The 27,922-nt window shown below is 35.6% G+C and overlaps 1 protein-coding gene across 1 annotated transcript; it reads right to left on the bottom strand.

The window, feature by feature from the left end:
- On the bottom strand, positions 1–27,432 carry LOC100370562 (autophagy-related protein 16-1-like). Its single transcript, XM_006819084.3, has 14 exons — positions 27,302–27,432; positions 19,615–19,729; positions 18,675–18,789; positions 13,745–13,818; positions 12,663–12,753; positions 12,000–12,232; positions 11,108–11,189; positions 8,598–8,703; positions 6,900–7,042; positions 5,220–5,340; positions 4,921–5,035; positions 3,940–4,089; positions 866–1,015; positions 1–754 (listed from the first exon to the last, which is right to left on the bottom strand). The coding sequence occupies exons 1-14, from the start codon at positions 27,396–27,398 to the stop codon at positions 661–663; spliced, it is 1,686 nt and encodes a 561-aa protein (XP_006819147.1). The 5' UTR covers positions 27,399–27,432; the 3' UTR covers positions 1–660.
- Positions 27,433–27,922: the final 490 nt, after the last annotated feature.

Here is a 27,922-nt window from a genome sequence, read left to right as displayed (position 1 = left end):
AAAATTACAACATCATATTTTAATCACACACATACCTTTTCTACATGCCATACAAATGAAAATTAATTTTATCGACGTGACTGAGAAATAGCAATACATGTAAGCATTCATCAAAAATATAACTTTTTCATATGAAGAGGGTCTGTTAAATTTGGCAAAGCACAAGAAATGCATCTCCAGCCAGAATAGAAGAATGACTACATAAATATACTAAAAAAAATATTGCACATACGCAAACATGTTTTGGTCGTAATAAAAGCTAATACCGAAAATAAAATCAATTTAAAATGCAAATGAAGGCGACAAAACAAAGTATCTCCCCTTCCGAAATAAAGTACTTTTGGTGGTATCTATTTTGTACATGGTTGTCTTGATTCAACCAGTTTCTGGGTGAAATTTTTTTAATAAGTTACATTATCTTTGTATCAAATAATTATTTTTTTAATTTTGTATTATGGAGGACTTAAATGGAGTATGAAACTTTTTTGTTATGATGATGTTTTCTTTTACTACAAATGGTCTTCTTTCTAATAATGCTGCTTTTTGCCATCTAAAGGTCCATAGAATGTATGTAGGTGATTTCGATTTGAGGCACAGGTAGAGTAAAAACTACCACATTATGATAAGACCTTTCAATAAACTGAATTTAATAGTGAATCATTAAATATCTGACCAAAGTATCGCTTTTTTCGTCCTATCACAACTTATCACCATAGCACCACTTGGTTGCCAAGCAACTGCCACTACAGAGGAACTACAAATTAAAAATAAATGAAAAAATAAATATCAGTGTAAATATTGATTCATTATTATTTTTTTCAATACGTAAGATACAAAGTAAAAACTGGGATGGTTTCATACGTACTGGTGTTCTTTCATTAGCCTGGTTTCAAGTTTACCAGTTGCTGTATTCCATATAAACACAGACCCATCCTGTGATCCAGCTAATGTATACTGACCATCTGGACTGAAAACAGCTCGGCTATAATCGTTTCCAACATGAAACCCATCAGCACTGCATTCAAAGAAATGAAACAATGAATACTTCAAATAATTTGAATTGCATGGACAGACACGGCTCAAAGCACTCATTTCGTGCTATACAGAAATAGATATTTGATATGATTTCCATGTTTATAAGCAAATGACAGTTTTCCGTTCTTTGCAATATAAATGTTGTGTGACAAAAGTGAATTAATGTACATGTATATGACATTAAAAGAAGTCAACATTATTAAAATTAACAGCTATTTCGAAAAAAAGAATCAAGCAGTAACACATCAAAACGTTAGTTAAGGATGCTGTACACCTTTTTTTGCTTTGAAACCCAAAATTCAACTTTTTTGTATATTTCAATGCTGGACTACAAGGAGCAAACACTCAGTAGGAAAAAAAGTCAATTGGATGTTTTTATAGGGTGTAAAAATCAATTTTTGTTAATTAAAAACAAAAGCACATGTCATTGTTTTGAAAGCTATGTTTTAATTAACCAGCCAAAGACATAATAGACAGATAATTTGCATAATAGTCACCACCCATAGCAAATATAAACAGTCTCTTGTATTCAGTACAAGCTCAGACTAGTATTATGGAATACTTTATTTTTGCTGGAATTAATTTTCGCTGAAAAGGCATTTTAAGCGTTTTATATGGAATTTATTTTCACTGATTTTTGATGAGTTTAATGTGAAATATATGAAAAAAAAGTATATTCGCTGGATTTTATTTTCACGGAATAATCCTTCAGCGAAAATAGCGAAAATAAATTGCAAGCGAAAATAAAGTATTCTACAGTAATACAAGTATTAGTAGTCCGAGGTACAAGTTACACGCATTCCATTTACGATCGTCCACAAATTTAATTTCGTTGAATTTCTCGTTCTTCAAGCAGTCGACTATGAAACCGTCTTGGTCTTGGGGTCGACTATGACAGTGACGAAAGAAAACGAATGCAAGGAAATTTGGAGAAGAACGTCGACAGTATGTAAAGCGATTATTATGAAAATTTAATCATGGAAGGTACCTTCCACGATTTAATTGATCAGACCATGGAGGTATAAACAGAAGGTAGAAAATTTGAGCACATGGCAGACTTAGTTTTCGTGACCAAATTACGTGTCATGGACTCCGACCACAATGAGTCGGAAGTGAAACACTTGGGCCCAAACTTGGCTACACCATGGCTACACGTAAAGCACGAGACAAGCAGCTGTAAAAGCGTGTGTGTGAGCATCCTTGTTTTACCTGTTTTATTTTTCTTAATCTTCACATTCTCAATAAATAATTTGACGGATTCAATGAAGTTAGATTTGTTATACATGATATAGAAAGTGAACTGAATGTAAGATACCGGCAGTAGTCCCCGCCAGCAGTTGTTCCGGTACTATGTATTATGCATTGAAGATGGAAAAAGAATCATCACACTAATTTTGTCACAACAGTTTTGGGAACTAAAAAACGGAAAACACGATTTATGGCGAATAGGTTATTTTACAAATCAACAAAATAATAACGGAGCAAACAAACTGAAAATTCACCGCCCGTTTTTTAGCTCCATGGCTCGATCGACAGACAACTTTAAACCTAAGCGATCGCATCTCCTGATTCAGTTCAGCACTCGCTGTGACTTCTCTCCCCCTCATTGCCATTCAAATCAGATAATACAGATCTTCGTCGAGACATCTCGCGCAGTAAAAAAAAAATTCTTGGAAAGAAAACTACATGTAGTTGACTCTGGTGGTGCGTTCAGCCACGGTTATTGGTTCAGCAGCTGAGCAAGATTCAGCAAGGTTCAGCAGCTGAGCAAGCATTGCCCTCCTTCCATGGAGGGCAATGTATGGTAATGAGTCTTCCAGAAAAGAAGTGTCTCCTCCCACAACGCATTAATGAATATGTAAATCATGACGACTGACGTCATTTTGGCGCGGCTTTGTCACGCCGTGAAACAGTGTTTCCTATTGGATTCGGGAGCATAATTTCGTACTTTATAACCAATTGCGACCACGCATATCCACACATCTGCGTGATTATGACAAACAGATATTATGACTATTCATTATGAGTTTGTTTTGATCCATGGGACAAACGGATTTTGAGTTAGCCGACGATACGTTGCTGCTAAGTTGTTTTTGCCATTTTCTCGATTAAACAAAACAGCGATTCACGGCAACTGCAGGCCTTTGATCTCGAGTTTTAGTGGACGCATTATACTAATTTTTCGCACAGACACTCTTCGATATGTTCCCTCTCAAACCGCGCTGGGATTTTTCTATTTTCCTATTTGTTTCGAAATTACATTCTAATTTCTGAATATCGGAAAGAACCAGATCGCATTGTTTTTTCAAGATAGCTAAATTATTATTTCTTCTCCAACTATCATGTAGATATATATCTCAATTAACACGGAATGGTGGTGAGCGTCGTCTGAAAAACTGTTTTGTTGCCAATGTTCCACTAAATTTGTTTATTCATTGGTTCAATTATTTTTTTACCGAAAATGGCTTTCTGTGTTTACACAGAGATCACGTGACTATACACGTCCATACACACACTATCTTGTCGATTTCATATCCAGTGTGAAATAAGCTTTCCATCAATATATAGCTTTGTGTTGTTCAGTAAATATTTTATATGAAAATATCAGTTTAGAAAATCAATACCAAAAACGTGTACAGCATCCTTAAAACAGATATGCACATGTAAGCATCCACGTTGTACTACAGTAATTTCCGGTTTGAACACTCTGAGGAACATCCTGGCTATTATCATTTTGTGACTCCAGATAAGATCCAGTTCAGACTTCTGTCAAAGACACCCATTCTTGTTCACTTCAAAGATCACAGTTGTTGCATCTCACAATTTCATCAGTTTCGTAGACTCTAGTTTATAGTTTCATTTATTATCCAACTTATGTATAGATGAGAAACACATTTTCCTTACCAGCATGTTGAAATAACTTGGTTCATCCTGAGATCGATAACTTTAAGTGAATCTTCTCTAGTAGAGCTTAGCAACATAGTCCTATCCGGTGACAGGTCAAGAGATGTCACCCTACCTTGCAGTGTAATCTCATTACCACATGTGTCAGACCTGCAAAGTACACAAATGACGGTCATTATAGTTTGACTAATCATATTTTTATTGGTGAATACTGTAGTGTAAATGGCCTATGTATTGCCATAGGCTCCTGACTGGAGCCGGAGATCTGATCCTTCTGGGAAGTGACATCAAGTACAGCACCGCTAACTTCATCTTAGGAAAATCAACCAGGATTCTTGTTACAGGCTCATCCAAGCCTATATCATATATCTCTAATGTCTCAGCTCAGACTCAGCTATAGAGACACCTATCACTTTAATACACAAAGCTCCACACTGTCAATAAAGCAAATATTTTTCAAACATTTTGAGAATGAAACTTGACTGATTCCCTAAGAATACATATAGAAGGTTTCTGTTTGCACCAAGTTTCAATTAATTTATCAGAAGACTGCAAATTACTCATTCTAACAATGTATCTGGCTATGGTGAAGAATCCTTTTAAAATTTTCTTTTTTATGGCAAACTGGATACAGATTTCTCCCAAAATCTAATAGGTTGGTCAATATCTCAAGGGAAACCACTCCAAAGAAAATTAGTGCCCAACTTTTTGAGTTGGCTTTTTCACAGACAAATAAATCAACGTGAAAAAACATAACCTCCTTGGTGTTACCCGGGACCAACATATTACAACATACGGTATGTGATCATTAATTCAAACAAGGGGGAAATATGTATAACCATATCTGTAAAATTGTGTTGAATTTTTATGATTCAGCCATCTTGGATTAAGTTGTTATAATAAAATGTCATAAAATGAGAAACTATGACTGTCAAAGTGAAAGTTAGTTTTATGAAGAAAAGATTGAAGCTTGTGTTTTACCTGGTATCAAAAAACCTAACTTTTTTATCAAAGTGACCACTGATAATAGTGGAACCGGCAGCTTCACTGGTAACCAAGTCATTGCAGCTTGATCCAGCAAAAATAGTCCTTATACCTGAAAGACAAAATCAAATTTAGGCAAATTGATTTTCTCACTGAAATAAATTTGATCAAAGTACTTGACATGAATTGGCATCACATAATTTCACATATAATCACACATTTCATTACAGACCATTTATGATCTCAGATATGCTGTCATATTGTTACATTGCACCCGAATCACAGGGTTGACTTACACGCTTTGCTTCTCAAATCCCAGACTTTCAACGTTCTATCGTGACTGCCAGACACCACCTTTGAAGCATCACCAAAGAATTTAGCAGCCAATACTTTGCCACTATGACCCGTTAGCGTATGCTGTAATAAATTAAAGAGAAATAATTACCTTGCAATGATGAATAATGGTTAATAGATCAATTAGGAAATAAAGAATGACACACTGCCCATTATTGGCAGTTATAAATCACCACTATCACTATTACAGGTTTTTATGACATCATAACTTTACATTATCATACAATAATGTAAACCTCTATTCACAACAACAACAAGCCTCCAAATTTAATCAAATTTGTTTAATTCTGATGATGGTGATTTATAACAACAACAAGTCATTGAAAATTTGTGATCTGATTATTGAAACAAACTGGTATGTATGATGTATGTGCCAAATACGAATGAAAATGGTACATAAATCTTGGAAATATAATAGTAAGGTCAAAATGTCAAATGGCTGTCAATCGGCCATCCTTGACGCAAATTTGAAACAAATTGTCATGGACATGTATCCTAACATGTATAAAGTATGTGCCAAATTTGAATGAAAACTGACAAAGCATGTCTAAGATACCACATTTAAAAAAACAAACAAGATGCCTGCCAGGCCATCTTTGATCCAATTGCAAAAGAAATTGTCATGGAACATGTATAATCTATGTACCAAATTTGAATGAAAACTGACAAAGCAAGTCCAAAATACAACATTTTCATAAAAACAAGATGGCTGGCAGTCGGCCATTTTGAATCAAATCGCTAAACCACTGCATGTGCATGTGTCCCACAAAAAGTACTAGGAACATGCAAAGAATGAACAGAATCGTTCCAAAGAATTCTGAAATATGACCCCGGACGGACTGGTGGATGGACGCACAAAGACCGAATTATAAGTCCCCGTTTTCAAACTTCGTTCGAACAGGGACTAATAATGAATCCCCCATAGCATAATATTGTAAATGAAGTAGGGTCGCATCTCCTGACTCATTATTTTGCCATAAACCGTTCTTCTCATCTAATGTGGCACTTTGGAAACCCATTAATGTTTAAATAACATGACTATGGAGAGTCTATGGAGACTAGAGAATGTACATTTCAATATACAGCATCAGACATTATTAAAGACATTCAGTAGGTGCCATAGAAAGTGTTTTGTTCACAACAACAAATATGCAAAATAATGAAAGCACTTATCATTCATTCACCTATCAACCCATTTCAATAACCATGGCAACAATAGATGTGTATTTTGTACAAAAAAACTAAATACAAGATTGTAAAAACTATATGTTTCAATTCCTGTATGATAATTTAATATGCAAACAAAACTACTTTTGTAACAGTATAGTTTTTTCATTTTCTACAAAAAAAATCAGCTGGCTCGAAGTAATATATTCAAAAAGATGCATTTGTAATAAACATAAGAGTTTCAGACAATGTTCAACAAATATTTGTAATTGCCATGTGTGAGAATCATTAATAGAGATGATTACAGAGGACATGAGGCAATTGATGAAATAGATGGATGTCTAGCTACTCATTGTAACACAAGAACACAACGATAACAAAAGTTACCTATGACTGCCATGTCAAGTTCTCTTTCATCATGTACACATAATTTTAGTTGATACCAATTTGCTTACCCTAAGTCTGTGATCTGCTATACTCCATACTCGACTAGCAAAGTCATTGGATGCCCCCAATACATGGTGCTCTTGACTGTCAAAGTCCACACACATGACACCAGCATTACTACCCATTAACGAACCTTTTAAAATCAGTTGCCCTGTAGCATAATCAACATAATTATCATTAGTAGATCCTGGGAGAGGAGGGTTCACACAAAGATGAGAGTACTGTAAATAGTGTTTTTTTCTTTTGTTTTACTAAGTAAAATCAAAGAAAGCTTAGAAAGAACTCCTGTGTGCTGAGAGTATTGGAGACACATTAAAATTAATTCAAAATTTACGATTTGCTTTTCAAATAAGAAGCTTGGCAACTAATTTTTGTTTGCTATTTGAGATGCAAAACATAAAAAAAAATGTGATTCACATTATCAAAATTTATAATACATACAGAAATACATTTGATTTTTCATCCATGATTTTTTAATGTAATTAGTTCCAGAGCACCTCTGCGATGAATTGGGCTAATAATAATAATCAATATGCATGTTTATCAACATTAAACTAATCATGTCTGTGGATTATCTAAATGAACCAAATGAATTATTATACAAATTAAGCAATTATGATGCATAGATTTAGGTCTGTATATTGTTTCAGGGTGCACATGTACAAAATTTCATTATAATGTGATCATTAATCCTAAACTAAATTAGTGGAAAGCTGAAAAAAAAATTATAATGCAAATTAGGTTATAGATGTATATAAACCTAAAACTAATTTGATCATCACATTGTATTAGAGTACACATATACCAAGATTCACTAAATTAAGATAAGTACTGTTACAGACCATCTATGTACAAAGTTTCATTGAAATGTGAATAGAACTAAATATTATGATTTATTATACAAATTAGGTAATTAATATTATCTGATTTTAACCCAAAATTGAGCGGGCCTGTGCATTGTTCTGGAGCGTCAATGTACCTAGTTTTAATGAAATGGAATTGGCTAACTGCTTGGGTTTTGACTAAACAGTTGGCTTTCGAATCACGCTGGCACCGACTCGTGGTCGTGTTCACTCTGAGCTAGCCTATATTGCATTAGGGGACATAGAATGTTTTTACGTATGTAGCCAGGTACTTGCTTTGCAAGGCATAATAATGTACAAGTAGTTTTCCTGGTTTGGTCTGACAAGAGCCACACTCAATTGACTTACAAGCAATAATATGACAAGCGATTAATCCACCGATATTTACTATATACATGTATATGGGGGTAGCCATCTTGAACACTGATTGAAACTAAATAAAGAGACAAGGGAGAAAACAAACTTTCACATCCAAACGATTCGTTCGGGTAACATTAAGCCAACCGCTAATAAAATTCGACATCACTTCATAACACGAAGAACACAGAACACTTTCCCTGGTACATTTGAAAGTGAAATCGCTATCTAATTGTAAGGCCGTCACTGGCTAGCTTCTACCAGGGTCCCTACTGTTATATAGATTCACTCAAAGTGGGCGTGACCACAAGACGACGCCAGCGAGATTCGAAAGCCAAAAGTTTAGTCAAAACCAAAGCAGTTAGCCAATTCGCTAGCAAGTTTGCAAATTGGCTGCCCCAATATTTCTGAGACTTGCTATAAAACTTATTTCGAATACAGTAATTGCATTTGAAAACTGGCATGCCTAGTTTACACAGTTCTTACCATTTCCATACTCCCATAATTTAATTTTCCTATCCGCACCACCTGTAGCACATATCCTTCCTGACAATGTAAATCTAACGGCATTCACTTCACCGTCATGTGCATCCTACAAAATAAAAAAGAATTTCACAATTTAAAGTTTTTACATTTTAAATTTACATATAACCAGTTTTTTTTTGTTTCAAAAAACAAACATGTTTGAATAACTTAATCAATACCTAATTGGTTAATTACTAAATATATTGTCATGACAATCTAAAGCAGGGATGCTATTGTAAAATAATTAATTTTCACTGGTATTTATTTTCACTGTTTTGATATTTGATTAATCTCATTTGGATTTCAAATTAACAATTTTTCAGTGAAACAATAAATTGTAATTTACATGTTCATATGTAATAGTAACAAAATTAAAACTCAGTGAATAATTAATGTGTTTACAGTAACCAATGATGCAAGTACAAGTCAAGTTTGCTGAGTTTTCTACAATATCCATTTACCTTGTGTTCCACACCATGTATCAGAAATAAGGTAGATCCATAAACCATCAAGGAACATATCAAGTACAGGATTATGCAATTTAGTGTGAACTACTACATTACGTTGAAGATGCTGACCTTTCATAGTAAGTCTCAGAAGTGTTGAGGCAACAAGTTGGCAAACTAGCTTGTAAATTGACCAACAACTTGAATTTTGATTAAACTGTAGGATTTCCTAACTAGCTGGGGCTGATTGTTGGTCATGCCAAATCTATATTGCAACAGTGTTTTCGCATGATTTACACAACAATGTCTACTAATCATTTCTGGACCATGTGTGTTTTGAGAGTACAAGCACAGTTTCAGTTACAATTTACATCACCTCCAATTCAAGTGTATCGCTATGGATACATGCATGTATTATTTTGTTTAAAGTTACCATATATGGTCTGTGATGATCTTGAATTCAACAAATTGCTAGTACAGTGTAACACTGCCTTAATACATGCAATGTTTGTTATATACACAACAAACTCACTCATCTCTCTGCGCCTATATTGTGTCACTTAGTCGACACATGTAACAGAAACATGAAGCAGTATTGGCTGATGTGACCCAAGAACTTTCGGCAAGATAAAGTACTGTGGATAACATTACAGATGCGTTGCTTTCGCTCATCTGGAGCTTAGTCTCTGAGCTTATTTTCACAGCAAAACTTTAGTACTGGCATATTGGTATGCCTATCACAGTGACAACCTTACGTTTAAATGTATATGTGCTGGGACTTTATGTAATATTCTTTCAGCCTTGGTCTAATTTGACCAAGACTCTATATAAATGTATGATATGTGTTGTTTTGAAAAGCCATTCATTCATACTACTTTTATATTACATTGGTAAGAATATTTATGGATAAATCTCATTTGTCAGCCTTATCATTTTAAATTTTGAAGATTCATTTAACATATGCGATGAGAGAAAGAGATGAAAGAAGAGAGCACAGAAAATGATTTCACGATAAACAAACATGACCAGTTTTTAGTGACTGTCAGTGTTAGTACCAAAAAATCATTTACAGGCATGATACAAAGAAGAACAAGTTTATTTCTTCCTTTATTCTGCCCATGACATTCGTAATTCATGTCTAACACAAAAATGATGGTCAGCCATCTTGAATCAGATTCTGAAACAGATACATGTGTATTAAATGAGTTACATGATGTATGTGTAAAGTTTGAACATATGGTTTTAAAGTCAGCAGTTTTGGATCAAATCTGGAAAAACAAATACCGTGCATCAAAGCCCTGTTATGTTTAATGCACATACCAAGTTTGAAAGAAATGTGTCCATGCTTAACATTGATGAATTGTTAGTACTAAAATGATCACCAGTCAACCATTTTCAATTACCGGTATGTTCAATGGAGATACCAAGTTTGAAATATGTCCATATATGACTGAGATCCCATTCCAGAATTGCAAAAATGCTTGATTTCGATGAATTTTTAGCAATATAATTGAACTGGACTTGAAACAAATGCATGTGCATATGTAGGATATTATGTGAAATGTGTTTGTGTGAAGTTTGAATGATTTATTTCAGGCATGTCTAAGATACAGGTGCGGACAGACAGACACACGGACAGACAGACATGCACAGAGGTTAAATTATAAGGCTATTTCCGAAAAAGAAACTAAAAAGTGTTTACACTATCTTTCCTTTACCAGATCTTGACTCATTTTGTAATAACAATTTTAATTTTATTCATGTTTGATCACTTAGCTTAAATAGCAAAAGCAACACTTAAAATAGGGTTATTGCCAGGGTAAGCATGGACAGCATTTGAGACAAGCCTCACACCTCACATCACGATATTGTCTTCGTGCCAATATTCGCATTTCACGTCTAGCAGTTAACAGATTTTACCACCTCCTCCCTGAAAACAATAAAGAACATCTCTTCTTGGAGTAAAAAAAAAAGTACTTCAAATTTACTTAACTTTTTTTTATGAGTATGAAGAGAGATACTTACAAATTTATAATGTGCATGTGTTGGAATGATAGCCTGGTAACAGATTTGCATCGACTGCGAACCAGAGCGTTGAGGTCTAATTCTGTAAATTTCAAACAGCGTATAAATTAATTTTTAAGAAAACTCAGACATCCTAATCTCTCATTAGTGTACTAAAATAACACATGTGACCTTCATATTTTGTTTGATTGACATCAGTCTAAGTAAGTCACAGAAATGATTGAAAACATAGCAAAACCAAAATTACCAATAAATAAATAAGTAATTCACAGATGTCCATCAGTAACATGCATGGTGTTCATACAATGTTTGAGTAAAATAAACTACAAGGAAATAAAAACTTGACTTCTTTGTTAATTCAGGTCTTTGTATATTACCAGGACCTGGGTTTGTTTCAGTATCACCACTATAATTCCCATCAAAATGGTAATGGTACAACCCATCTGTCACTGATTCAGATCAAGGTTATGACCAGGTCATGACATTACTAAAAACTCTAGCATTACAATCTAAGCTAATTATTTATTCTGAGCATGCTCAGTTGTTCGCTCAGTGCAGTAGGGAGAGGTAATTTTGGATGAAAATCATGAAAAAGACCCACTTAGGATTTTCAGATCTGCATATTCAACAGAAACTTGTTCATCAACCTGCCAAGTTTCATCGATATCTGCTGCAGAGATTCTGAGAAAATGTTGGAGACATAAAGGGGGTGGGACGGAAGGAAACCAGAAATAAAAAATAATAGTCTTTCAGGGGACTAAAAACAGTTCAATCACATATAAGAAATTACATTATGGTACATGCAGAGACCTTGAATTATCTTTAAAGAAATCTCTAATAATAATGAGTAACCAGGAAAAAACAGTTGCAAACAAAAGTCACATGTACTTACTTTGGTTGTTTAATATCAACATGAGTTTCAGCAGCTTCCTTTAGGTCTTGTTTTAGTTTTGCTCGTTGTTTTTTGTGGTATTCCTCATTGTCAAAATTTAAAAATTCTGCCTGTTTGCCTTTTAATTCCATCCACCTAGTTATTAATTCAGTGTTCTCCTCCTTTGCAACTCGTAATTTTTCCTCTGCTGATGTGCATGCAAGTTGTAATGCCTGATGTTCATCTCGCAGCAGCTGAAAAAAACACAAAAAATTGTGATTCCTCAATTCTGCTTTAAAGAATGTCACTCAAAAGAATTGCCATTAAAGTCACTTCAGATGTTAAAATTTATTATTGTGAGTACTGTGCAAATTATGCAAGAAAACAGTAATAATGGTTTCAGACTTCTTGCAGTAATCCTATACTTATAACAACAAGGATGCTGTAATTTTTTACATGTATCAAGAACAGGAACAGCACACTGGTCTGACAGTTTTATGTCTCCTCAGTCTGCAAACAATATTATCAATCCTGAATTTTCATTGCATGAACATATAATCTATAACTTAAGTGATAATCCCAGAAATCTGTTTCAACATGGCAACTTATCTGATATAAATGAACATACTACATGAATGTAAAAAGTCTCGGAATTCATTTATTTAATCATTTTATTCATATTACCTGGTAAGCAGTTTCTTTCTCTATAATGGAATCTTCTAAGTGTTTCATTTCATTTCTAAGAGAATCTAGTTGGAAAAGAGTTTCAGTGAGTCTGAAATATACAAAACATAGTAAAACAATTTTCACTCTGAGATATTGTAATTTGAAGTACTGGAAAACATGAAAATACTGAACAGGTAACCAAATTCTTTTTTAAAACTAATCAGATAAAATTATGTACCTAACAAAACCACTGTGGCTAATTTGCATACTAATTAGCAAACATTTCATTTTGCATCGCAATATGAATATTATTTATATCAGAGCTTGGGACTAATTAGCATAATTGTTTAGGTATAATATTTTATGTACAGTCAGGTTTTATGTTTTGCCATAATTGATTTATAATTAATGTATTTTTATTCATAGAAGAATTAATAATAACTCTATAAAAAAAGTAGCGTTAATTGTCATTGGAAACACTGCCCCCCCCCCCTCCACCCCCCAAAGAGCAAAGATGGTACTTATAAATATTTTTAAATGGATTCCTGAGGTAATCACTAATTAAATATACTGTGTTGGGCATGTGATACGAAGGTTTATGTTTCAGAGTGATTTAGTCTTGTCTTGCAATAAGTTTCTCAGGTGATTACCAAGTTGAAACCTCACTTCTGAATTCATCCAAAATTGGATGATATATATTAAAATTTCCCCATTTTTTGTTGCCTTTGATCATTGAGCAGAATCTTGTCTTATCTGAAAGATTCACAATCTGGCAAGCAACTTTTCATCACCTAGTAATGCACGTAGAGTAGAAAACATAATCTTCAAACCCTTCTTGATAAACTAGCGATAATTGCATTTTCAGTAATCTGGTAGTGAAGATGTTTATTTCATGCACATTTTTTTGTACATGTGCTTCACCAAACTGTAAGAAATGTTTCCTTGACACTGTATGTGAGAAATACAACAGGGCTATGATAAAGACAAGGTTATGTATGGTAGCATTATACCTCGTCAGACTACATTATCATGGAAAGAAACCTTGCTTCGTACATAAAATGAATGTATCGCACATAAAATAAGACAACAGTAATACATACTTTGTGTCTTTGGATGTTAGCAATTTTTCCTTTTCTTGCAGCTCATGACTGACATCTATAAGTTGCTGTGCATTCTGGGAAGGACAAGATAACACAGAGCATCATCATAAGTCATTCACAGCTGATTCAATGTAAGATTATTGTAAGATACATATCAACCAGCAAGCAGCAAAGGTCAATGCGACCGGATTTTGTGGTTTTTCTTGTGATGACCTTATTATTATACATATTTCAGGTCAAAATTATAAAAATATAAAATATGAAGATTGTCAGATAAAACCATTGCCGTTCAGACAATTGTTTAAGAAATTATTGATTAGTGTATGTAACGTCTGTATTGATAAATCAACTCGAGAAAGCTCTGTTTTGGATAGACGTATATTTATTGACAACTGATGGTGGCCATGCCGTTCAGGTATCCCCTAATGCTAGAGAGTCATCACTATAGTAACATATCGTGTGATGTCAACGGTCATGCATAAATAATGATATAGGACATTACATCCTCTTCCTTGTGGATACTAAAAATCTCACAATACAATTTTGATCTGATAACATTTGTTGTATATGAACTATCATTTAGTAAACGAATAAATCAAACATTCTATAGAGTAAAGAATAATAACAAACAAGAATCATGATGAATTTCATGAGTTAAAATGTCTGAGATATACTTTAAATGCTATGAATCAACTAAGCAAATGTCACTAGATTACAAATCAAGTATTTTGCATGGAACTGGCTTTCTTGACGATCTGCGAAGTGTAGGAGCGGGTTTTGTAGAATCATCGCTGTTAGTCAATCTGTGTTCTTGTCCTGGACTGTTCACTTTTACGTCTTCACCGTTGTTAAGATTACTCGTCTTTGGCATATTTATTTGCAATTGTGGTGAATTTATGGAGCTAGATTTTGTAGATTGTTGAGGATATACCGAATCGGGTGTGGAGTCATAATCAGTAAGCGAGGGGTCATGATCATCAAAGTTAGAGTTGTTTTGAAGTAATGATCTATCTAACTTCTTATAGAATGATGAGTTTCTTGTGACCGTGTGTTCATCATTTCCAGCAGTAATCATAGAGCCTTTTTTCCGCACTACTGTCATTGGAGTAGGCTCATACACTGTGGAACCTTTGGTTTTGTTGTATGGTCGTTTTACCAATACCATATCACCTGTCTCTATATTACATGGTTTCACATTTGATTTGTTGTCAGCACGAAGCTTGATTTTGTGCTTCTACAGTGAGTCATATTTACGTACGATTCCTGATACTGGGTCAATATCATTTATTTGAGGGAGCTTGTTGCGTATGATACGTTTCAGAAACAAGGTTGCGGGTGATACACTGGTTGTAGCATGAGGGGTTGTGCGGTAGTTTTGTAGAAATATTTGCATTTCTTTTCTCCAATTTTTTCCTTCTGTTTTTGATGCTTTGATCGACTTCAACATTTTAACAAATCGTTCTACTTCCCCATTGGCTCTAGGCCAAAGTGGGGTTACCTTGCGATGTCTCAGTCCTAGTATCGAAGGAAATTTCTCAAATTCCTCACCATTGAATGGTGGGCCGGTATCAGATTTGAGAATTCCAGGAGTGCCAAACATCACGAATAAGTAGTTGACCTTTGGTATGACACAACGTGCAGCAGTTGACGATATTGGCTCTCGTGAATAGTCGTCGATGAGTAGAAGTAGCGTTTCACCTTCTGCATATGCAAAATTTATGCTAACTTTGTCAAATGGATTGTCTAGTAGGATAGACATTTGTAATGGTTCTCTGGTGTAAACTGGGGTTACTATCTGGCAGGATAAGCATGACTTGATTTTGGTTTCTACCATTTTGTCCATATACGGGAACCATACTTTCTCAGGCATGAGACCTTTTGTTTTCACCATGCCGAGATGAGCTTTGTGAGCTATGTCTACTGTTCGCTCTTGCAGTGCAGCGGATATTATTATGTGATTTGATTTCAGTCTATGGTATCGGTACTGGTAAGCTCTTCCTTCACTTGTTCATAGCGAGATAATTCAGATAGTGAAATTGTTGGTGGAGCCTTGTGCCATTTATTAATTGCAGACATTGTAGTGTCGGGTCATTGGAAGTCGCGATCTCAACTTCCTGCAGTGTGATTGCCTTTGGAACAGAATTTTCTGTCACATACGAGATATACTCTTCTGATGTATCAGTAAAATCAGAATCAACAGGATGTCTAGAAGCATAGTCTGCTGGGTTTGACTTGCCTGGTTGATATTCAACTATAAAGTTGTACTGTTGCAAGTCCATTAGCCATCATTCTATTCGAGCAGTGGGTTTGGAAGTTGGGTTGTTGAATAGTGATACTAACGATTTATGATCCGTGATGATTTTAAACTCTTTTCCATAGAGGTATTAATGGAATCGTTTAATAGACCAATATATCGATAAGGCTTCTCGATCATTTTGCGGATATCTGCTGTCAGTAGGAGTTAGTGGATAGCTAGCGAACTATAGTGGTGTGACTTCTGTTGTGGTTTCATCTCTCTGGGTTAGAACACCACGGATTGTGTCACCGACTATCTTTTGAAATATTTCCACAGCACACGATAGCCCAAAGTTGAGGCGTTTATATCGATAGAGTCCTGTGTGTTGAGAATGTGGTCAGGTGTCTCGAGTCTGGATGTAGTGGAACTTGGTGATAGCCCTGATTGAGGTCAATTTTTAATACTGAAAACAGTGCAGCCAGTTAAATCTGATATCACGTCATCAATGGTCATATGGCGTTGGCGGATGATGGCCTTATTTACTGAACACATATCAATGTATATTCTAATCTCGTTCGGCCTGTTAGGTTTCGGTACTACAACAATTGGGGAAACCCAGGGCGTTGGACCTTGTGCACGCTTGATGATTTAGTTTCTCTTCAACTTGTTTTCTTACATGGAAAGGAATGCGGCAGTGGGGTTGTGCCACTGGTTTTATGTTTTCATAAACATGTATGTGTACTGGTTTACACTTCTCCCATACCTGTGGTTAGATTTGGAAAACTATCAAGCATATCGAGCGAAGGGTCGATTTGCGGATTTTTGACTGCGTGGACTGTTTTGATGAATTTCAATTTCTGTGATGATTTCCAACTTAGTATTGAATTAGATGAACCCTTAGCTACGTGGAATGTTTCAATCGATGAACTATGATCATTGTTGACAGTTGTCTGGAATTTGCCACACAGATATAGTGGTTTATCTGTCATATATAGATATACTTTCGTTGTACTGACTGAAAGTCGTGGTCTAGGTTTAATGCTCATATAGTCTCTGTGATTTAAAATACTAACTGTAGCACCTGAATCAGCCATTATTTGTATCGGTGTGCCAAGTATGGTGACATTGATTGTAGGTTTATCAAACTGTGATTCTCTCACATCTCCTCCGAATGTATACTCAGTGTGGTCACTATTGCCGTTAACTTCACTGTCATGGGTTGAATGAGGATTGTCCGATGAACTTTGGTCATTGACTGCCCTAGTATAGTGCTTACTTTTATCTCGGGAGCGGTTCTTTTGTTTACTGCGACAAACCTTGGAGAAATGGTTGAGCTTATCACAATTATGGCAGCGTTTTCCTTTCGCTGGACAGTCACCTCTGTGTGGGAATTTACCACCACATAAACCACACTGTCCACTTCGGTGGTTAGCTCTGAACTTAGGCTTCATATTCTGTCTGTCGTCATGTGATTTTGTAGACTTGTAACTGACTAAATTTGACTGTTGTCTCTCAATTTCACTAGTTTGTTCATCAGCTGTTTCCATTGCTCTCGCAGTTTTCAATAAATCCGTTAAATCAAGGCTTTGCTCAATGGCCTTATGTCTCAGTCTTACTGATGTGGTGCCTTGAATTATTTGTCGTTTTATTTCCAAATTGACGTCATCAAACTCGCATTTTCGTGCTAGTAGCTGTAGACGTGTATAAAACTCAGAGACGTTTTCATCAGGTTTCTGTACTTCTTTTCTAAATACGTATACATGGTGGTCGACACATTTCTGTGGCTCAAAGTAATCAGACAAAGACTTTACTGCGGTTTGATATGCGTCGCGGTCCTCCGTTGGCTCCGGTACGTCCAGCGTGTCAAACACATCACATGTTTCCTCACCAACATAATGCAGTAACATTGCTTTCTTTTGAGCAGCAGCGGTTACATTCATTGCAGCAAACAGGTTGTTTAATCGATTGATGTATTTTTCAAAGCGTGTGGGTGTTGTTTCACGAGGTCAGAGATCAAATTCAGGGAAATTCGGTAAATTGATAGCCATATTTGTCAGCGTTGATACGATCGGTTGCGGTAAGGACAGTGGCGTACAGTGACGTAGTGTCTATTGGCGGTAAATGTGAACTCAAACTGACATTGATGCAAATCGTTGCACAGGTACTCACTCAAGTTGCCAATGGTGGGTCGATTACTTCCTTATTCTGTCCATCCCATCCTCGTCGCCATTTGTAACGTCTGTATTGATAAATCAACTCGAGAAAGCTCTGTTTTGGATAGACGTATATTTATTGACAACTGATAGCAGCCATGCCATTCAGGTATCTCATAATGCTACAGAGTCATCACTATAGTAACATATCGTGTGATGTCAAAGGTCATGCATAAATAATGATATAGGACATCACAGTGGAGACAAAGCATTCAAAACAAAAGAAGCACACACTCCTTATTTGGGTGCACCTCCTAATAAGGTAGATTACACTAATAGTGGGTGAATAAAATACATACATGTATGTACGTAAATCACAACATTGTGCAAGACAAAAAACTTGTAAGATAATGTCAAATTTCATTCTAGTTTGCAAAATCCAACATGTCACAGTGCCTTCAAGGGAAATATTGAAAATAATATATTCTACAGTAATGTACAAGGACGCATCTGAGTAAGAAAGTATATGAAATATACATACTTCTCCTTTTCGGCGATGCATCTCAGTAAGTTCTTCTTGAAGTTTAAATAATTTTTGTTCCAAAGACTGGATTTTTTCATTGGAAGCTTTTCCTCCTCCCCCGTTTCCACTAGAACTGAGAACATTAAGACACAATATTAAGTTGTAGATTACCCCAAAAACAAAGATATTAAACAAAATGATGTCACAGAACATTCTACATGTTGCTTGGTCGAATAACCAAATTGATATATGTTGTACAAGTAGGGGTATTCTTGATACACTGTTCGGAAGGCTCTCAACAATTAGCCTAAAGTACAGTTTTCTGAGAGATTTCGACAGTTGTTTTCACCAGTCTCAGTTGTCAGGAGGTGAAAATTCCTGCATGTTCGTTTACTAGAATAATTAGTGGTGGAGTTTGTAAACTGCAAATTTTATTACCAATACACCATTAATAACGTACCACCAAAATTTATAATGTTGAAATTATTAGGGTAATATGCAATTCTCCAGAAATTCCCAAAGGCATTCTGGTAACGCAATCCAAAAGTTAATTATCAATGTTGTCAGATATGATGGAATTGACTTCGACAACAAAAACAGCATGATTCGAAAAAAAGAATAGCAATTACCAGTAGCAATTTTTGGAAGGTAAATTGAATGTGAAAGTATTTACTGCCTTTCATGGATTTTAACAGGTCATTGTCAAAGCGTAGTTTACGCATGGTTACCATGGTCTACAAATTCACATATTCTGCGATGAATGAAATTTTAGGAGTACTAAGAACAGCACAATTTTGCGATTGGTCACTTAAACAGCAAATAAATTAAGAAGATACACTAAATAAATAATTTGTTATGGTATGTATGGTATCATACACAGACACACTATTAAAACAGATTCATGACAGAGAGTCAAAACTAAAATACGATAGTTTCTAAATATACTAAATTTAAGTACCTCGTTTCACTCTTGAGGTTTAAATCTAAGTTCTCCTGTTTCAATCGTTCTACTTGTATTTGAAGAGCCACATTCTGAGTTCGCATTGAATCAACACCTTCAAAAATTTTGTTGTCTGTAAAAAAATATACAACATATAATTTTAATATACAATGTTCAGGTTACCCATGGATGTGGTTTAAAGTTACATTGGATCCATAATGTTTCATAAATGCACATTGCAAAACAGTTAGAAACCCAGCTATAGCTGTATGAATTTTTAACTTTGGTGTCAGATTTCATCGTGCCATTTTAATAGGGGTGCATGTTGGAATACAAATGGGAAACATGAAACACTTTAATGAAAAAAATTATTTTAACAACACACATTTCAGTTAATAATGATTAATGATAATTAATAATGATTATAATATTATTTAAAGTACATGAATGATTTGCTTTCCTGGCCATCATAACTTTTGTATCAGAAATGGTACGCATGTACCATACTTATCCGGGTAAGAGCCCATGCCTGGACAAACGCCCACCCCCTACTTTTGACACAATAAAGAAGTTGAGGTCATATCCGGGCACACGCCCATGGGGTCTTTTTCTACACAAAACAAAAAACAAAAAAACTATTTTCTATTTGTTGACTGTGGTTGTATTAACAGTTGACTTTCTTGAAGTCTGTCGTGATACTTATAAAAATTTGCGTAAAACAAGGGGTGAACGCAAAATAACTGTGACAGTTTTCTGCCTTCAGGGCAGCGCGTTCACCGTTGATTTTTTTTCAGAATCATAACAGTCAGCAAGTCTATAAAAATAAATATTAAAGCAGAAACAGCAGTTCTCTTTTTGAAATATGTCGTGGCCCTGAAAAGGGCCGGCCGTTTGGTTTGTGCTTCCTTAGAAATGATTCAAGCAAATCGTATAAGGAGAGCCGCTAACCAAGTGTCGCACTCGTTCGGCTTTAGCATCGTAGACAATGAAACCAATGTTGCAATATTGTAGCAACCCGTACCTGGGAGAGTGGTTGAAATCATGTTATTTTGGCTTTATAAATATTTTGTAGCAGCTTGCGAATCCATAACTGGGGCCAGCAATTTTGCAATGTCACGCCGAAGACTTTTTTACCATCTTTTATCACCGCTATTGCATTTCTGTCATGAAAACTATTCTTCTGTCGTTGGATAAAAAAACTTCCTATTTCAAGTCCACCGCGATATTCATATAGTGAGACATTCCAACCGCCGGAACTTGCTGAATGATAACTTTAACCGTGTTTAATAAGCGTCAAGTCTGATAAGAAAGCAATGTCACGATTTGACCTGTATGATGAAATACTAGTAATGATGTCATTCTTAGCCAATCAGTAAAGCAGATGCATAATAGTCAAAGATTGCTAGACTGTAAACAAAAGCATGGTGTGCCATCGCAGCAGAGTGACCCCATTTTTCTTGTCTCTTTATTATGTTTAGACATGAATAAAAAGTGCCAAGCTGACAGACTGCGAAATCCGTGGATTAAAAGTGCTAAGTCCAAATTGTGTGGGACGATATCGACAAACTTCAGGAATAAGTTGTAGGGATTTTGTTCGACGGCTACAGTGACGCCAACTTGGACATTTGAGGGTTTTGAGTTTGACGAAGATGGCAATGAACGTACAAATAAAGATCTGAGAGGTTTTTTTAAACAGCTATGAATTTTTATAATTTTTACTGTGTAAATTTGTAGATTATTATTGATCTTGCATGACGGTTGATTCGTAATTTGTCGAGACCGGAAATCATTTTACGCAGTTTAACCCCTGAAATTTTAATTCATTTTGAGTTCATGCTTATTGGGCGTGTTTGTCGGCGGGAAAATCCTAATTTAAATGATTTCTCACTGTTGATTTTTATTATTTCTGGTTTATTTGTCACATTATAAGCAGTACATTAATTTTGTTTTACTTCTAGTGTTGCATATTGTTCATTTATTTTCGTTGCATGTTTTCATTTGTCCACAGTCCCTGTGATAGAGGGACTGTGATTTGCCATTCTATTCCCTGCCGCAGTTCAATCTGCGTATTGTAAATTTTTGCGAATTTTCGTTTTTTTGCCAAGGATCTCCTGGCAAACGCCCACCCCTTCTTTTTGGCAATTTTCCATGTTCAAGACCCTGGGCTTATACCCGGATAAATACGGTAATCCACGAAAATGCATGTGTTGCTAAAATGCACCATTTTTAAGTAATCTATCGTGGTAACCTTTTATGGCAAGAATAACAATGTCTCTTTTGGTTTTTATACGTACAGGGGACATGATAAAATGCTGTTCGACTTCTACTTAATTTTCTACACATGAATCACATATCTTTTCTATTTCAGAGGTTTCTACTGGCAATGTTTATTTCCAAATACCATAGTATTTCTGAGCGATGATTACTCAGTGGACACATACATAAGGCTTTCTTGAAGTTCTACATTTTTTATTGTAGTTAGATATTTTTCAAGTTTGAAATTTTTTGAAAATTTTCGGCCTTTATTTAGTTTCAAGTTGTATGCCCCTATATAATATGTCAGTAGATTAATCACATTTATTTCATTATCCCTTGTACATCTGTTGACTGTGCCCCAGCCTTACCAGTACATTTCAACACTTTGGATCCAGGACTAAAAATTGTGTCTTTTGTTTACTCCAAATCACCCATGCTACGTTCTTGTTACGGGATCTCAGCACATGCCAACATTTTTAATCCTTAAGGTTTGGAGAGAGGGACCCACTTGACTTGTGCCGAAATCATGCTCTCATTAGTCAATCTGAAATTTGACCCAAATATGGAAAAAGCATATGATGATAATAATACATCTGAAAATATCTGCTTACAACTGGTTTTTAATCCGTTTTGACACAGCTTATCAGCCACCTCAAGTGCCAAATCCATGAAATAAACAACCAATGTCAATAGAGTGGACTATGTGTTAAACATGGATTAGGTACTGGCAAACCAACTTTTGCATAAGTATGTCTCTAAACGCATGCTTTTTTGAACTCAGAAGCCTTCAAAACGTAATATTACATGTAAGAACGAAAAAAATCTGTTGAGGTTTCACATTTTCCCCGTAAAAAGGATGCTGGCTGTTCTCTCTCTCTGTACTATCAACTCCTACCATTTCCTCACTTGTTGATGCATGTCAAGCTGTAAACGAGCAACAGTACTCATTTCACCCAATCTCCCGCTTTTATTTTATTTTAATCAACTGCATACCGCTTAATTTCTGATTTTTATCCCTTTCTTTTCTCACTTGCTTATTAAAAACACTGGCCGCTTGTCCATACACTGATCACTGGCACATGAGTTGTCGAAATGGTTGTTTTAATGCTAAAGTTTGAGGATTCAATAAGTATTAACCATTATTTAACTCCGAACGACATTTTCAATCCATCACACTTTGTATCGGTATCGTTCGTGAACGCAACTTGAACTATGACCTCTTGTTACGTGAATGTCCCACAGCAAGCTGATAGAGCGGGACTCTGTTCCGTTTGAATCCAGCCTCGTTTTAACAATATGATTATCGAGACATTTATGTCATACAGGCAATGCTAACTCTTTAGGGCAGAGAGCAGAGAAACCAGGAAAATATTGATGTGTTTTTCCACACAAAAAAAATGCCACGGCGAGCAGACGGGCGACATTTGCGGTTGCAAAAGTAAGTGAAAACAAATTATCGAAAAGCAGAAGCGAGCAGGAGGTTGGTTAGTGCTGTACATTCAGGTCCTTTGTAAAAATGCGATCAGCCACGATCTATCATTCTGAAGCACGCCAAAGACAGAAAAAATGCAGTTTTGAATATTGACACCGTTCCTATTTTTTAAATGAGCCATAAAAATGTATGTTGCTTAAGTGATGATCGAAACAGACTCGTTTGCAAGTTTTAACGGCAACGGTCTCTTGAAGATATCAGACTTCACTTTCGGAGTTATCACCGAAGATAATGTACGACATATTAAAAATTGGAAAAAGCAATAAAACAACAACATTTGGTTATGTGAAATTGGTTAGCATTCACGAAGGTCCAATCTGTACTGTTGTATTGTCTATTTCGTCAACCGAGCGAACCTGCTCGACGATTATTATTGCAAATGTCATTTCTGTCTCCCTGGTCAATGAATCCAGAATCAATTGGGTATAAGTACGTTATTTTAGAATGATTTTCATTTAGTTTCACGTGATAGTTAGTCTGATTTATCATATAGCACTACAAACAGGAAGTCCCCAGCATGGGTCAGAATACTAGTATACCATAGACCACTCGTTTTGATGAATTGTCTGGGTGTGGCTTGTGGGTAAGAATAGAAAATGGATTTCGATGAGTTTGTGATTATTTCCATTTTTGACAACAGATTTTTACTACTGAAATGAAATTATCACGTCTAGCGTCGAATTGTTAATAGGTGAAGTGATATTAAAATACATAAGTTGTTCATCGTCTTGCGTACACTACAACAACAAAGGATTACTTTTCAACACAGATCTCTAGTCAAGAGAGAGGCGTTTGAACGTAACCCCAGAACAAAACAGGACCCAAATTGATAGGGAGTAAAACACAGAATTGGAAGAGCTGTCCATGCATTGACCAATCACACAAAAGCTCACAAACACCAATGAAATATTTGTTGTTGGGGTTTGGCACTAAAAACAATGTTTATAAGCTTAAAGTTGAATTTGATCATGTTATATTCCAAGCAATTGTAAGCAGAAATTTTCATATGTAATTGCTACATATATAATGAAATTATATCCCTTTGTTGTTATGGTATTTATTTACAAGTCATTGTGACCATGAACAGCATAGAAGATTCAAAAAACAATTATTTTTTTACGTCGATGTAGCATTGCAAGTAATACCAGTTGCAGCAGCACATAAATATGCGTCGCTGACGGCAGTTTGCATTCATTTCATTCATCACTACAGCATATATAGCTTCACTTCCTCCGTTGTCATGTCACACTTCCTCCGTTGTCATGTCATACTAGTATGAATCAGTATATGTTCATGAGAGCGTGATTTTGGTTTGTGTCGAGTGTTTAGGCAGCAAATCTAGACACGTGCAGAGTTTCGGTCCCAAGCATCTAATGGGACCAAGTGTTTTTTTCGGCAACTGCAGAATCTGTGTCATGCTGAGATCTCTAATGTGAATGTCACTTTTGTATTCGATTTCAGTTAGTCAAGATGTTTTCTAAACCACAGTTACATTTTTTACCGTGTCTAAACCTAGTTACACAACTTCCCCTTTTCTTTGGCACTATACACCCATTGACGCTGCAGTTCGGCGTCTTCTACACCGATCTGACGCATATCGCGCTAGGTGTGCCGGGAGTTTGTTCGAAATTTCGAACATTTCGAAGTCAATCGTCGATTGACACGTATTTTACGGATATATTAAATCGTTTCAGAGACCTGTTTACTAAATAATGATAAATGAAACTTAGAAAACTTGTAAGAACAAACTGGGCCGAAATCGCGCAAATTGCAATAAGTTTACGCTGCTAGAGTCTGGTTCGGATGGAGTTCTACGCGTGATTTTATTGCGCTCAAGGACGTTCTATTTTCGAACTAGTTGAAACCGGAAATAACGCAACTACTTTCGAACTTCAAACACAAATTTGATTATCGTTATTATGTGTTAGTTTTTGTTGTTCCAAAGATTGAATTATGTATGACAATAATATTTCACTCTATAAACAATATTTCACTAAAATATGTGATTCAAAGGCAACCCAAATTGTAAAAAGCAATATCAAGTTCCGCGTATAAACACTGTTGTAAAGAGGCGGCGGAGCGGAATTTTAGCCAAAATCGACTAGTAAGGCGTCATATGACACAGGTTTTGCAATCTCCTTCCCAGAGGCCTTTGCGCTTTACGCAATAGTGCCTCTGCCACAGACAGCCTTCAATTTTGTGGTCAATCACCTCACTACGCACGGCCATTTTCCTGTAGCTGTTACATCTGAAAACGTACTACAAAAAGTGGGAAAAAATGTATGTGACATCCGAACTATTTATTAATGTCAGACTTCAGTAAAAACGTAAATACGAACCATTTTATCACGGACTATGTTTTGCAAGGTAATGTTATTGTAGTGAAATGGCGCATATGATAAACTAAAACTAGGGAAAACGGCGTTCTGTTTATGTACACAAGATGGGGAAAGAAACATTAAACACTAATTTTACTCGAAGGGATTTCCTAACAACCTCATTCGTCTTGTTTTCTGGTGAATATTTCAATACTATTTCTAGCTTGAACGGATTCGATTCTCCGCGTCTAACAGTTATAGAACACACAGGTTCTAATAAGGTTATAAAGTTAGTAATTTATTGTATAATCTAATGTCTTGATAACTTTGAAAGGACTGCACTTTCCAAGTGTAAAACATGTATGTTTTAATTTAATTAACCGAACAGTTCTTTCAGATTTAGGACGTAAAACGTTTTATTAAAGTGATTGATGTAACACAGTGGCATAAGCGTAACTTTGTTAACCGACAGGGTCTTGTAGTTCGAACATATTCCAATATGCAAATGAGTTCTATGCAAAGCTGTTTTGTGCCAGGGGGGAATTGGCACGAGAGGGCGCCATCTGATCTGAATGGAACGTTTCGACGTCAGTCGTCCGTAGTCCATCGTCAAGCAACAACGTCCCGTTTACGAACAGATAAAATAATTTTAGCCATTCCTTTACAGAATAATCCTCAACAAAACTTAGAAACATTTCATAGACAAATACAGGCTCCAAAATTATGTCTATTTCAAAACAATTCAACCAACAATCAGTTTGACGCCACAATTTCTTGCTGGAGCCTGAGTTCTACCCGTGATTTTATTGCGTTCAAATCTGTTCCATTTCAAACTGCGCATGCACACACACTGTGGTTCATTGAAATGCATACTAGTTAGGTAACTTGTCACTGATAAAAGTCACCGAAAACATTTTGAGCAATTTTGAGCAATAGTACTAGAAGGAAATATAAACGTGCCTCTGCATTCTCCATGAATTTCATAACTTGCTATGATCATGGTAAAGAGAAAACCTGTGTTTACTTTCAATAGTTAGCTGGAGTCTGATCGAAAATGTGTCTCAAAAATTACCTTTACATCATTTTTCGGATTATTTTTTCAGCTCGTAACGATAGAATCAATCAATTTAGAACTAACATGTATGCTATCGGAAAGCATTTTGGCACAATTTTACTGAAAAGACGAGTTTTTCATTGCTCATGAATATTAATTTATGCAAATGAGACGAGTATTTCAACCAATCGTGTCATGCAACTCCCCCCTGCTTTGGGCAGTGATGATAAGTAACGCGTATCAAACTGTGCGGAGTTCGAGGTTAGTGCTGGGACAGCGCTTCCGGTGACGACACAACGACTATACACCAGCTGACTGTGTCACGTGATCTAATAGATGACCTCTGACATTTGAACATCGAAAATGCAAATGCCATAGAAATGTTACGGTTTCGCAAGTAATTTGTCGTCACGGTCGACATATTCACAGTCTTACAAAAGGTGTAAGACACACGGTGACAAGACGAAAAACGTTGATAACAGTCTAAGAATTTAGTTTGAAGAGACTGAGCCGGACTGGTGTGGCGCAATCGCTTAAACATTTATTGCATTTCGAAAATGTATCGATCGATATCTCCGTACTTACGATTGTTGATGAGTTCTTTAAAATATTCACATTCCACTCGGTTTCGTTGTCGGAGTTGTTTTCTCAGATTTCTCTTCCAACCTACGGCGTCCGCCATGTTGTTTGTGTAGTAACTCCCCACAATACACCACGTTTCCGCTATAACGATTCAGGTGAACTAGGGTCACTGTGAGATTGATGACATAAATGTATTTTTTTCAGAATTCAATATATCTTGTGCTGATTAATTGCTAACATATAATTTCAGCACATTTTACATAAAGTTTGGTGGTTTAATAAATAACATGTAAATGCTTACATAATTTTCGGTTTCGTTTACGTAGTCATTTTGTTTTTTAAAAGAATTTTACGTCACAAAGCACACATATCCAATATGATGACCAGTATCACATGGTATTTTTTGATTCACAAAATAAATCAATGGAAGTGCATTTTATGATCAACTTTCTCAAAAATTAAAGGTCGAATTTCCCCGAATTCATGTAACAATTTTAATACCCCGGGAAGGATTGTTAGCATTCAATAAATACAAATCATATATTGCTGGGAAAGTATCAAAAGCCGGGACTTCATTTATTCACGTTTTTATATTTATTTCCAGACTCTATGCATTTACCCCCA

This window comes from Saccoglossus kowalevskii, chromosome 1 (genome assembly GCF_978046115.1).
Source record: "Saccoglossus kowalevskii chromosome 1, keSacKowa6.1, whole genome shotgun sequence".
NCBI classification, from domain to species: domain Eukaryota; kingdom Metazoa; phylum Hemichordata; class Enteropneusta; family Harrimaniidae; genus Saccoglossus; species Saccoglossus kowalevskii.
This window is presented reverse-complemented; position numbering and strand designations above follow the sequence as displayed.

Bases quoted from the DNA above. Each gene is read 5' to 3' on its own strand.
- LOC100370562 (XM_006819084.3), bottom strand. From the start codon at position 27,398: ATGGCGGACGCCGTAGGTTGGAAGAGAAATCTGAGAAAACAACTCCGA. The intron at 19,730-27,301 runs GTAAGTACGGAG...ATTTTTTTACAG, and splicing joins TAAAGAACTCATCAACAATC to ACAACAAAATTTTTGAAGGT. The intron at 13,819-18,674 runs GTATGTATATTT...TGTCCTTCCCAG, and splicing joins TGCATCGCCGAAAAGGAGAA to AATGCACAGCAACTTATAGA.